General features: G+C 39.3%; 1 protein-coding gene across 1 annotated transcript; it reads left to right on the top strand.

Moving 5' to 3' along the window:
* Positions 1–278: 278 nt before the first annotated feature.
* Positions 279–11,501, top strand: pik3cg (phosphatidylinositol-4,5-bisphosphate 3-kinase, catalytic subunit gamma). The gene is made up of 11 exons (XM_026922868.3): positions 279–466; positions 1,694–3,699; positions 3,985–4,050; positions 4,164–4,389; positions 4,483–4,586; positions 4,786–4,932; positions 5,135–5,225; positions 5,348–5,478; positions 5,715–5,826; positions 7,668–7,825; positions 8,511–11,501. Exons 2-11 carry the CDS (start codon positions 1,702–1,704, stop codon positions 8,790–8,792), a joined length of 3,315 nt encoding a protein of 1,104 aa, XP_026778669.1. The 5' UTR covers positions 279–466; positions 1,694–1,701; the 3' UTR covers positions 8,793–11,501.
* Positions 11,502–13,722: the final 2,221 nt, after the last annotated feature.

The following is a 13,722-nucleotide window of genomic DNA, read 5'->3' as shown; positions in this document are numbered from 1 at the left end:
TATTGTAAATAAAAAAGCCTGACAAAGACATATCACTGCTAAATACCCATTCAGTTTCACCTAATTTACCCTCAACTACAAACGTTGCATCCACTGATTCCACCATGTTTTCTTACTGACACAACACCCCCAACTCAGAAACACTGAGCTCAAAGAAAATCCCGAGTTTCCCACTCGTAGTTACGACCTTGTGGTGGCATTCATGTATGTGCGTTCAACTCGTAAACCCGATTTTTCCGACATGACTTGAACGCGGCATCATTCCGAGTCACTGAGCACGTCATGTTGCTGAGGGGAGGGGCTCTGTGCTGAAACGGCGGCTCGTGTGACAGCTCACAGGGAACTCGGGGAAACTTCAGAAAGACACCGTGTTTCTTGGGCTCATTAAACCTACTTCTCCGCATCAATGTCTCGCAGTCCGTCTGTCCGCCTTCGGGGGTATAGCTGGCCCTGTGCTTGCTGAACGGTGAGTTTTCACATCCTTTACACACCCGCGAGCTGAAACCGTTACTTCAGTAACTGCAGAGAGTTTCAGAGTTTAACAGCAGTTTCGTCTGCAATGATGTGGTTCCGTCTTTCTCAAGCGTTCTCGGTGAAAATGTTAAAAAAAAAAAAACTTCCGCATTTGTATTGTGTTCCTCAGATAGGATGTACGCAGATTAGACAGTAAATCTGTAACAAAATATCAGTCATTGTGCTGTTTAATTGAATAGAAACAGCTGTACAAACACATTTTTAAACTTCACAATTGGTTCATAATATAAACTTCAGTATTATTTACTACAGTTCAGTGCTTCCTGTTTTGTGACTTCCTTTGCGTTGACTATAAATTTATAGCGGTGGATATTTTGGTGTAGTGGTTAGCGCGCTCGCCTCGCACTTCTAGGGTTGTGGGTTCGAATCCCACCTCCATCCTGTGTGTACTGACATGTTCTTACATGTTCCCCTGGGGGTTTCCTCCGGGTACTCTGGCTTCCTCCCTTGTCCAAAAATATGCTCTGTAGGCTGTCTAGCATGATTGGCATCTCTAAATTGTCTTAGGTGTGAGTAGGTGCATGATTTTGTTGGTATCTTGTCCAGGATGTCCCCTGACTTACACCCCAAGTCCTCTTACACCCCGTCACCCTGTGTAGGATAAGCAGAACAGAAAATAGATAGAAAAATATTGAGATCCCTGCTCTTAATAATAGAAACCCTCATAGAATTTGGTAATGGTTATAATGAGAATTGTATTGGTTTCTACTGGTAATTTGTTGCCTTCTATGAGTGGCATGTTATGTCTAGTAGATACCATTAAGGCCCAGTAATGGTTTTAATGGTTAGCTGATGGTTTGTTATGGTATTTGTAGTGGAAACCATTAGAATTTCTGTGATGGTTTCTGTTTTTTTTTTTTTTCTTTCAGTAGGGATGGCCATATTTGTATGTAGTCTGAGTTTTCATACTCTTTAGACTTCTGTTTTTGTCCCTTTTGGGGTCATTAAAAGTTACAGTTATTTCACTGTGCAGTAGTGGCTCACTCAATAATCAGCTATAATCTGGAGTGTTAAATTGTGTCTTTGAGCAAGGTCATAAACTCACAACGTCCTTTCTTGCCTTAGTGATCTTGACATTCTAGCCTTTATATTTAACTATAACAGAAAGCTGTGCAGTACTGGTCTCTCTGATGAATGTTTTGTTTTGATACAATTTTAGTATTGGTTATGGAGCAGCACGTTAGTGATGATGAATCACCAGTAGTTCTTAGAAGTGAAACCCGGAGGAGGAGAAGAAAAATGAAAGCATTTACATCAAACTCATCTGTAGCAATGGATCATTTAGCATTGGAGTTTGTGCTTCCTACAACTAACAAAACAACCAGAAACCCCGACACACTGCAGTTGGATGTGATTGGGAACTGGACAGTAGAGCAGGTAAAAGCCCAACTGTGGCTGAAGGCAGTCACAACCAACGTGTGTCCAGAATTCTACCAGAAGTACTCACCAGACCACTGCATCCTGCTCTACCAAAAGAAGGGGAGCTGGTGTGAGATTTATGATAAGCACCAGGTGTTTCAGACCCTTGACTGCATTCGCTACTGGAAAGCTCTTAAAAAGGAGGTTGGAAAAATCCATCTCGTTCTGAGGCAACAACCCTCTGAAGAATCAGTCCAGTACCAGAAATTTCTAAATCATCTTATAGGTTATGATGTCACAGATGTCAGTAATGTTCATGACGATGAGCTGGAGTTCACAAGGAGGAAGTTACTTACAACCAGAAAAATTGAACTGGTTGACCGAGAACCCAAACTTTACTCAATGGACCCCTGGATAACCACCAAACCCTTACCTGATTACCTGCTGAGTAAGATCACTAACAACCACATTCTAATTGTGATACACAGAGATACCTCAAGTCAGACAATAAAGGTGTCAATTGATGACACACCATTTCAGGTTCTTCAGAGTTTTTTCATAAAGACTACCAACAAGAGGGCACTACTTGGCATACCTGAGGATGTCAATGAATCAGATTTTGTTCTGAGGGTTTGTGGAAGAGAAGAATATCTTTTTGGAAACTATCCCATCAAAGACTTCCACTGGATCAGACAGTGCATCAAAAGTGGAGAAGAGATCCATTTGGTGCTTGAATCCCCTCCAGACCCTGAACAAGATGTGGTCCAAAAGGAGGATTGGTCACAGGTGGATGACTGCACTGGTGTAGCTGGCACACATGAGCAATTGACTATTAATGAGAAAGACCATGAGAAGGTGTTCACCGTCTCCCTCTGGGACTGCAATCGCAAGTTCAGAGTCAAAATCTTGGGGATTGATATACCAGTCCTGCCTCGTAATTCAGAACTGATAGTCTTTGTGGAGGCCAGTATTTTCCATGGGCAGCAGCTGCTAGCTCAGGAGAGGACATCCTCAAAGCCTTTCACTGAAGAGGTGCTGTGGAATACCTGGCTTGATTTCAACATTAAGATCAAAGATTTACCCAAAGGTGCCCGTCTAAACCTGCAGGTGTCATGTGGTAAAGCACAAACACAGACCTCAAAAGACAACATTTCACATGATTGCAAGAACAAGAGCCGCCTGCTCTACTACGTGAACCTGTTAGTGGTGGACCATAGGTCTTTACTTAGACAGGGCGAGTTCATCCTGCACATGTGGAAGATGCCTGAGAAAAGTGAGGATAACAGTAGCGTAAATGCAGACAAACTCACTTCTGCCACCAATCCAGACAAAACAAGTTCCATGGCAATTGCAGTGCTACTGGACAAGTATTGCTACCCAGTTGCTTTGCCTAAGAGCAGAGATTCTCGAGATACATCAGAAATGGAAGGAGAAAGGGGGAAAAGAGAGATGCCTAACCATTTACGAAAGCAGTTTGATCAAATCGTGGCTACTGACCCTCTGCATCCACTCAGTGCAGAAGATAAGGAACTCCTCTGGCATTTCAGACAGGAGTGTGTGCGGCATCCTACGGCCTACCCTAAGTTTCTTGGCTCTGTGAAATGGGGAAAACAGGAAGCCGTCATGGCCACACACCATCTTCTAGAGAGAAGCACCACATGGGACCGGAGCCCTCTAGATGTGGGTTTAGCCATGCAGCTTTTGGACTGCCACTTTTCTGATGCAAATGTGCGCACTATGGCTGTCAGGAAATTGGAGACTCTTGGTGATGACGATGTCCTTCGGTACCTTTTGCAGCTGGTTCAGGTAAGTCTTGATAGTGATAATGACAGTTATAGTAGATAGTGAGAGTTTTATATTACACAGTTGGTTTTGCATATTTAAATATTAAACTGTCAGTTCAAAAATAAACAAGAAACCCCTAGCTGGCTATTCAAATACCTCCATTTATAAAAAATACTGAGTGGAATGTGTATTTGCCATAGTTGTCTTTCATCTGTTTTATATTTCAACAGTCAACAGTTTATTACTTATTTGTATATCTCTCTCAGTTAACAAATCTAACTTGTGCTTGTCATAAATCTTCCCCAGGCTGTGAAGTTTGAACCCTATCATGACAGTGCACTCGCCAGATTCCTCCTTAAGCGTGCACTCAGGGTGAGTTAAAACTTTCTGTATCCTCTGCACATCATGATGATACTATACAGAAATAAGGTTTTCCTTGTTTTTACATTTGATGGTGTGAACGCTCATTCCCGGGTTCTTCCCAGAGCAAACGAATTGGCCATTTCCTGTTCTGGTTCTTGCGGAGTGAGATAGCTCAGTCCATGCACTACCAACAGAGGTATGCAGTTATTTTAGAGGCCTACTTACGTGGCTGTGGAGATGCCATGCTGCAGGACTTCAGGAAGCAGGTGGAAATTACTGAGGCACTACAGAAGGTCACCCGTGAGGTCAAAGCCATATCTGCTGAGAAATATGATGTGTCAGCACAAGGTGATTGCCCATGCTGATAGTTAGTACTTGAAGTGTTCTTATTACATCCAATTCCTGAAGTACTTGGAATCTAATCATTCTGGTACCCTGTAGTTGTTTTTCAGCTGCGCCAGAAACTGGAGAGTCTGCAAATGCAGGGTTTGCCTGAGAGCTTTAAAGTACCATATGATCCTGGCCTGCGAGCTGGGGCACTGGTGGTAGGTAGAGAAGCACAACAAATTTGTTTGTTTTTGTATTAGTGTCAGAAACATTTCTTGTTACTCTTGTGACCCTGTGTGCTTGTGTGACCGGTTTTGCTACATTTCAAGAATCGAAAAACAGACATACAATATTTATTATAAAACTGTAGTGTTAAGTTTGTTAGACAGTTGGTGATGAAACTGTTACTGTTCATAGATTGAGCAATGCAAAGTAATGGCATCCAAAAAGAAACCCTTGTGGCTGCAGTTTAAGCGAGCTGACCCCACCACTTTGTCGAGCGATACCATTGGGATCATTTTCAAGGATGGAGATGACCTTCGTCAGGACATGTTAATTCTACAGGTGACAGTTAATGAAAACAAGTTTTCTGTGCTTACACACATTCTGTCATCAGAAACCTCAAAAACATCTCAGTAGAATGTAGTTTTGTTTTAAATTTGAGTGAAAAAAAATCACAGATGATCGTAGGATTTTTTTTTTTAACAACAGCAATACCAGTGGTTCATTTATAACAGGTAACAATCTCTGTTTTATTAAAATGCAGATTTTGTTGATCATGGAGTCTATATGGGAGACTGAATCACTAGATCTGTCTTTACTGCCGTATGGTTGTATTTCCACTGGAAATAAAATTGGTAAGTTTTTTTATTAAAAAGTTCATATTGTTATTAATAAATTAGTATTTTTTTACAGTGTTCCTATGAATGTTTACCCTTGTCAGTTTTGATTAATGAGCCAGATGAATTCTTGACCATAGGAATGATTGAGATAGTGAAGGATGCTACCACCATTGCAAACATCCAGCAAAGCACTGTGGGGAATACTGGGGCTTTTAAAGATGAAATCCTGAACCAGTGGCTTCGAGACAAATGTTTGAATGAGGAGAAGGTATGTTATTTCCGTTGGAGGTTATAACCATTTGCATTAGAGGGGAAGGAAACGTCTGTAGGTGTACTTCCTGGTTCCACAGGGGCTTTGAGGTACAGCGTCTTATTGTAGAAGGAGCGTCTGAACAAACTCAGCTGCTGACGGGAAATGACAAATATTCCCCAGTAGTCATATTGAATGTGTATTGTTTGCATAATTCAATAATTCAGACATTGAGGTTACTGCCCTCCCTCCAGTATCAGCAGGCAGTGGAGCGCTTTGTGTATTCCTGTGGAGGTTACTGCGTAGCAACCTACGTCCTGGGGATTGGTGATCGCCATAATGACAACATCATGATCACTGAATCTGGTAAGAAAGCATATATAAATTTTTTGTATTTATTAGACACTCTAATAAATAAACCTATAGATTAAAGTTTCAGACAGTCAGAGATTTTCGAACAGCAGTGGTTGGAGTGGACCTGGCACATGATTCCTATTTTAGGTTGCAGATTTTCTGCTTAAACAAACCACCACTAGAGGAGAGCATTTTAAAACGGTTATTTTGCATTACTTGCAAATCCTATTGTTTTAAGTAATGAATAAAGCACGACAGGGCTTTAGGAAAATAACCAATGGTGGGGTGGTGTGGTGTGACCTGAAGTGAAGCAGATTATTTTCCTGTAAAAGTGTTTTATTCCTCTTATACCACAGCAGTTTGCCAATGATTACTTAATTATCATTAATTAAAGCAGGGTTTCCCAACCAGGGGTTCATGGTGGCATTGCAGGAGGTTTGCAAGACTGTGATGGAAATGTCAATGTCACATTAAGTTAGATCTTAAAAAGATAATACTAATTAATCATGCAAGTAAAAACTAAGTTAATTAAAATAGTTAAAATTTCAACATTTTATTGTAAATAGTAGTAAATGTTAGTAGTTGATTGAATTATACATATCATGTGATCACATTTCTTAGCACATTAGAGTTAAAATAAAATACAGTGTTAGCTAGGTAAAAATGTCATCTTTATAGTACCTTAAAATCTATGAAAATGGATAGATATGTTGTCAGTAAAAGTAAATCACAAGAGGAGGAACATCCAAGCGCACTTCAGACAACAAAACTTCCAAAGTTTGAAGCGTTCTGGATGTACAGCAAGGACTATTTAAAATTATTTGGTGCAAAGCATGAAGCTATCATTCCTAAAAAGACACTTGATAACAAAACATGGAAACCTGGCCACAAAACCAGTTGAATGTTTTAAGGAAGGTTGCGTAGCTTAAAACCGCAGTAAAAGCAGATGATTTAAAAAAAAAAATTCAACAAGTAAATGTTAAACTTGAAAATCTTCCTACCTGAAATTGCAGGAGGTACTTAAGGAAAATAATTTAGGTTGAAGGGGTTCAGTTGACAAAAAAGTCAACTAATAATAAATAAAGAATGCTTTTTATCAGTTAATAGTTACTTTTGATGTTGTAGAATGTCCACAAAACAAATTATATAAAGCATCATCTCCTCACCAGCCTCTCTTGAAGTTTATAAGTTTATAAAAAAAAAAAACAGCTTCTCATGTAACTGAGAAACTGGAAAGTCCTCTGTCCTTAATATAACTTACTGACCATTACAAAATGATGACACAGGAGGCTCATTCTGTAAATGTTAAATAAATGGCTCCTTATATAGAAAGCTTCACTATATCAATGATCATACGTTTTATTATTAGTCTTAGATTACGTGTTGCTTCCTCCTTATAAGTCCCTGTACAAGTTACTATAGAAAAGACAGCGTATCAGAACAAGCATGTTAATATACACCTATGGTTTGCAGCCAGCACTATTGTCAGAGCTGCTGTTATAGAAAATTAATCAACAATTTCTGACAAAACAGATTCAACATTGTTTTGAAATAATGACTATTCACTTTTAGAAAAAAGGGTTCCTTAAGAGTTATTTAAATAGTCGAGGATTCTTTGTTAAGTATGTTTTTACTTAGCGTCTTTGCATGATATTTAGTATTTATGTTTGTTATAATCTTTAGGTTCTTCATAATAATTTAGTGGGATGTACCATAAATGGCCATGACATTATTTATTTTTTTAAAAAGAAAAGAAACTGATATAAAAGTGTATCCTGTTGCATCTTGTTTTCTCTAACTCTTTATAATTTAATTGTTATACATTTTTGAGGTAACAAATCTGCTGTGCTTAGGTAACCTATTCCACATTGACTTTGGACACATTCTTGGAAACTACAAGAGCTTTCTTGGTATAACCAAGGAGAGGGTCCCCTTTGTTTTAACACCTGACTTCCTCTATGTAATGGGCACAACAGGAAAGAAGACAAGCCCCAATTTCCTCATGTTCCAGGTGAAGAAGCCTATTTTTATTATCTACTGTATGATGGAATAAGTAAATAATAACACATGACAGATCATGCGGATATGTCATGTCTGTCGTATGTTATTTGCCAATGATTAAAATATTTAATACATTAAGGAACGCTATCCTTTTTAACAGTTTATGGGTAAGTTTTAACGTTGTTGAACATCCAAGAGAGAAGTTAGTTCGTTATGTTACAGCTGTGATAAGCAGTTATTCCATAACCAGCATCTGCTTCTCTCTCTTTCTCTCTTGCTCTATCTCTCTGAAGACTTTCCTTTGTTGGGAAATTTTACAAAGCACCGTGACTATTGAGACTCCTTCCATAAACGTTAAATAAACATCTCCTAACGAAAAAAAAGTCACCAACAATTATACGGTTTTCTTTGTTAAACATGTTTTTGAATCTGTTTATTAGTCTAAGATTATGTGGAGTGTCAGTCATACAAGTCCCTGTGTATGAGTTCTTACTATAGAAACAATAACGTAGTACAATGAGCACATTAATATAAACCCATCATTCATGTTACAGTCAGAACTACTGTCTAAGCCATGCTGTTATACAGAAATAATGCACACCTTCTGACCTATCAGTTTCGAGAATTCAACCACACTATGGTATATGAATGTATACTGAATGTATATTAATATACTTATTTTCTCTTAAATGTAGAACATTTGCGTGAAGGCCTACCTGGCTCTGCGCCATCACACCAACTTGCTTATCATCTTGTTCTCAATGATGTTGATGACTGGCATGCCCCAGCTGACCAGCAAGGAGGACATAGAGTACATTCGAGAGGCTCTGACTGTGGGGTGCACAGAAGATGTGGCTCAGAGACACTTTTTGGATCAGATTGAGATCTGTCGTGACAAGGGCTGGACAGTGCAATTCAACTGGTTTCTACACTTGGTGCTTGGCATTAAACAAGGTGTGGAAAAACGATCAGCCTAAGCTGAGTATTGAAACAGTGTTTCCAAAGAGTATTTTAACAGCAAATTAAATTTTTTATGTCAAGGTTTAGTTTTTATTTGCATTTCTTTCATTTGCTTCGATGTGTTGCCTGAGAGAGTTTAATATGTCACTTATCAATTACAAAAACATAAAAGTCAACTTAATGGAGGTTGGTTTGGTATAAATGTGCATGGCATTGCCACCTCTTGCTTCCTGATATTTGATACTTCAAATGGACTATTTCAACAGACAAAAATTCAGAGTACATGGTTCATTTAACACATGGGCATATATGACATTAAAATAAGCTCAATGAGTAGCTCTCACTTTTAAATTATAACCTTTTAAATGAAATAATGCAGATGAGCTCACACCAAGGATGAATGAACATTGTCAGGGCTCAACATCCCCAGAGCCAAACACAGTGCTTACAAGATGTTAAGTTTGGTTAGGGTGGTTAGCTTAAATTTCTATTTTATTGACATCTAAACAAAATGTGTGCCTTTGGAGAGTTTGGACACATAACTTTCAAATTCTATGTGCAACACACAAAGGTGTGGTTATGCATGTAACCGCCAGTGCAGTTTCCTTTTGAAACTAGTGGCAGCTCTCATTTCCTAGCTGAGAACTAATAACAAAGTCATTAGCTCATGACCATGAGCTCATATGTGTAGCCTACAAAAGACTGCCAGACCACTTTTATTCTCTGGCCATTTGTCAATCCCATTACTGCACTCTATTGAAGATAAAATCACCATTACTTTTTCCTGTTTAGGATGAAAATGACTCGATACTGTTAGGGTTCGATACTGTTTCTGACTGAAAGTGAAAGTCACGTGAAACAGTGAACTCCATCTTGCCACGTAGCACATGTCTGCCAGTGGTGTTCCTCTTAGTGCCAACCAACAGGCTAACCTGTGTTTAGGCAACAGAGCCCTTTTATGGTACACCCGAAACCACACAAAACAGCTGGTCTTTGACCCGCCAGCTGGCAGTCACTTTCACATAGCCATTGAGAGGACACAGGACTGGCCTGAGCACTTCTTATCTGCAAGAACAGATTGGTTGTTAGTAGTAATAAACCATGCCATCATTATCTTTGGGAGTAATACTGAATTCAGCCACAGCTTGACATTGACTCAGTGATGCCCTTAGTGATGGTCTGCAAAAAAGCTGTTTAAGCTGCTTTATGTCTGTGTCTTCTATTCGATCATTGGCAAGTTTCTAAAGCTGCCAAGCCCCAAGTCTGGATTCCACTGTGGTGGCCACAAAGGTTTCACACCTTAAAGAAATGTCTGTACTAGTTCATGCACTCGCAGTGACAACGCATCAATCAATCCCCTGTATGTAAGCAATGCTGCTGCATACACTTTTAGGGTAGATAAAGACAAGATGTTCATATTGTAAGATAAGCGGTTTATTCCCAGTGTTTTACACCAGTGAGAAAACATTCCACTTGCTTGTATAAATCAAGTGCATAGATGGAGCATGCATGCTCATAAGAGTGTGAACATGGCATTACAGTGGGTTCTCTCCCAGGGACTAGATACATATTTTCATGGTGTGGGGTCTCCTGTGCCACAGTGACGCTTCTATCCCTGCAGTGACATCTGTAACAGTGGCAGAGGGGTTAAGCAGTATAGAGTCTTAAATTTGTCATGCCCTGTTTCTGTCCTGTCCATGAACCATATTTGACAGTGAGTCAAATGTGAGACAGTGTCTGTTTACTCCTTCTACTGTGAATTAGGTAATCCAAGTTACCACCTCAGGACACAGGCTTGCTGTGAGACGGCTGTCTGATTGAAATGGCCCAGTGAGTAGGCAGCTGTCAGAGACAGAAGGTATACATCTGCCTGTGTCCAGAGCTTGTTTGCCCACCTCAATATTGTTTGAGATTGGCGGTTGGTGTAAAACATCATTGTTTGTCCACAGTAGTACGTGTGACACTATATAGGAGTTCTCGGAAGTGTTACAGCACTTGCCACACCCTTTCATGTTGACAAAATAATATGCAGCCTCGTTCTTCCATTTTCTCTTTGCTTTCATACACATCTGTCATTACTACTTCCCTTTTCTCAGGAAGAAATACTAAGGGCATGGAGTCTCTCTCGTGATGTGCTGCTGAGCAGCCAATCGTCTAGATAGGGAAGTACACACAGACCCTGGCGTTGCAGAGGCTCTAGGATGGGTGCTAACGCTAGCCCAGAGGGAAAGATTCTGAATTGGTATTTGAATTTTGCGTATGTGGATGTGGAGATCTTTTGTTTGTGACGGTGCAGATTTGGCATAACAATTTCATGCAATTTTTAACAAGGATTTTTTTTTTGTATCTGAGGAAGAACATGACATGGCAGGGGGCTTTTTTATGACTACACGTGAGGTCAGACTCACACGGCGATTGGCTAGGAAATGTGCACACTGAAAGACCTCAGTGGTGGTCCAAAACATAAGGAAGTAGAACACCTACATTTTTAAGTGCTAAATTTGTTTGGGCGAAATGGCAAAAAAAAAAATGCTCTAGATGTCTATACCACCTGATTTCTCTCAGGAGATCTTTAATAAATAAAGCTTACTGGTGAAATGTTAGACTTCGTAGAGTTAAATGTGTTTCATTGGTGCAAAAACAGATTTATGTACACATGCATTTGGTGAAGTAAGCATTTTGTGTTCCTGCAATACAAATTAAATCTGTTATCTTCACCGATTTCAGTCTGTGTAAAGCTTGTCATAAACTATTCCTCGTTTTGGAAATAATAATAATAATAATAATAATAATACAGCAATTTGTTGAACAGAAAAAAATTAAGACCAAGGTGAATTATAATTTTGTGAAATATGGTTATCAAGTATTTTAATAATGTTATGTATATTGATATTTTCTGAGTAAAAATGTTACCAAAGAATAATTGTTTTCTACTAGTTTTGTTGTAAATGAAATACCATAGGTATACAGCTACTGACTAGCCCAATTAAAAATGCTGAAGCACCTGAACTCATACCAAACAAACTGTACATATAAAAAACGATGTACAAAGTCCTTCTATATTATAGTTACCTGATAAAAGGGCTACTGATAGTAAACCTGGTTACCGGGATCACAAACTTGGCCAGGCAAGAATGACCAGTTTTTGTCTATGCAAATCTTTTTGGTTTCAGGGACAGTGTGTATGTATTTGTATACATAGTCAAATTATCAAAGTAAGTATGTGTACTTGTTCCAGTGGGCCATAATCTTACACATAATATTCCTCCTATTTCAAAGTTGAGGTAGTTTTGGTGAATTCCATCATAACTTTTGTCATAACATTTACATCCAAGTTCCCTTTGACTGTGAAAATGAGTACGAAAATATTCGGTTGTGTACACAGGAAAATCACAATATCCTACTTTGTCACAACTCTGGCTATTTGATTCACAAACAGTTTTCCTTTCCACATATTGAAGGGTTGATACTACAGATATTGCTGTTTTCTCTTGAGCTGTCCACCGACCAATTTGACAATTTTTTAGTCTTTTAACAATTGCGGGGACCCAGCCACTGGGACTGTACTCTCAGTGCTGGTTCCAAGCCTGGATAAAATGGGAGGGTTACACCAGGAAGAGCATCCGGCGTAAAAACCTGTGCCAAATCAAACATGCAGACCAATGATCTGCTGTGGCAACCCCTAATGGGAGCAGCCAAATGAACAACAACAACAACAACAAAAACACCTGCATGTAGAATTTATTTTGAATGAAATAGAACAGCTAATTCATGGCTTATGAAGTAAATATACCACATGCTTGATTCATTATGAACAGTAGGAATAATCAGGTTGACAATATCTGCCAACCACTAATGATAAACTTGACATTCATGTACACATCTCTCTTTTTGAGAGTCCAGGAGACATGCAAAATGTTGACAACTGATGGTAACAGAAAACTAGAATTTTCTGCCAATTTTGCTCTAGGTGTCTCAAAATGAGTATTGTAAGTCCCTGCTACCTTGAAGGAACTGTTGACTGATTTTTACTGGTTTTAAACTCAAATATGCTTTACAAAATCCATGACAGAAATGAGAGTTGTGACAAAAAACATGAACCAGATATACAGAAGACTTGAATCAGAATTAATAGATGTGCTAGAATAAGAACAAATAAAGGGACATAATAAAGGACAAGTAATGATAAACACAATGAAAGGTGATTAATAGTGTGCCAAAACAAGGACACAGGAAGCACAGGCAGAACTATAGGGGACACAACAAACATCAACAAGGAAACCTGAGTACTGGAATACTGACTTTGAGGAAGTGAATTCCTAAGTTTAGAAGCTATATTGCAAAAGATTCCATTGTCCTATTCTTCCTCTGACCCAATTGGAGCAGGGTAAAGCCAAGGTCATTCAGCTTGTGTAACCAAAAAAGAACAGAGATAAGTAGTCGGTTATGCACTTTTCTGGAATTGATGTAGCTGTTGATATATGATTACACAATTCATTGCTCTGTTTCACCCCTCCTAACTGCCAGGGGTTATGTTTAAACACCTGGATAGTGTGAACCTCTGCACTGCCCCTGGTGGTTATCCAGTTACAAATGTAGCTTCAATGTACATTACTTGTTTTTCTGCTGCTCCTGTTAAGGGTTGCTACAGCAGATCATTGGCCTGCATGTTAGATTTAGTTTTGCACCAGAGGCCCTTCCTCATGCAACCCTCCCGTTTTATCCGGGCTTGGGACCAGCACTAAGAGTACACTCCCAGTGGCTGGGTTGGTTTCCTGCCTGGAAATCAAACCCGGGCCATGGTGGTGAGATCCTTAAGATGCTAGACCACCAGACCACATTGTCTGCTGCCAAATGTTGTGCATGGTGGGAAATCCATAATGACATGAGCAGCCATTTCTTAGAAATCATTAGGTCCAGTGTGTTCTATGCATGGTTGTATAACAG

This window comes from Pangasianodon hypophthalmus, chromosome 18 (assembly GCF_027358585.1).
Source record: "Pangasianodon hypophthalmus isolate fPanHyp1 chromosome 18, fPanHyp1.pri, whole genome shotgun sequence".
Lineage (NCBI taxonomy): Eukaryota > Metazoa > Chordata > Actinopteri > Siluriformes > Pangasiidae > Pangasianodon > Pangasianodon hypophthalmus.
Note: the sequence above shows the minus strand (reverse complement) of the source record. Positions and strands in the feature narration are given on the sequence as shown.

What these genes read in the sequence shown, in the direction of transcription:
- pik3cg (XM_026922868.3), top strand. Translation starts at nt 1,702, where the DNA reads ATGGAGCAGCACGTTAGTGATGATGAATCACCAGTAGTTCTTAGAAGT. An exon ending in TTCCACTGGAAATAAAATTG is followed by an intron (nt 5,226 to 5,347) that starts GTAAGTTTTTTT and finishes TCTTGACCATAG; the next exon opens with GAATGATTGAGATAGTGAAG. An exon ending in CATCATGATCACTGAATCTG is followed by an intron (nt 5,827 to 7,667) that starts GTAAGAAAGCAT and finishes TGCTGTGCTTAG; the next exon opens with GTAACCTATTCCACATTGAC.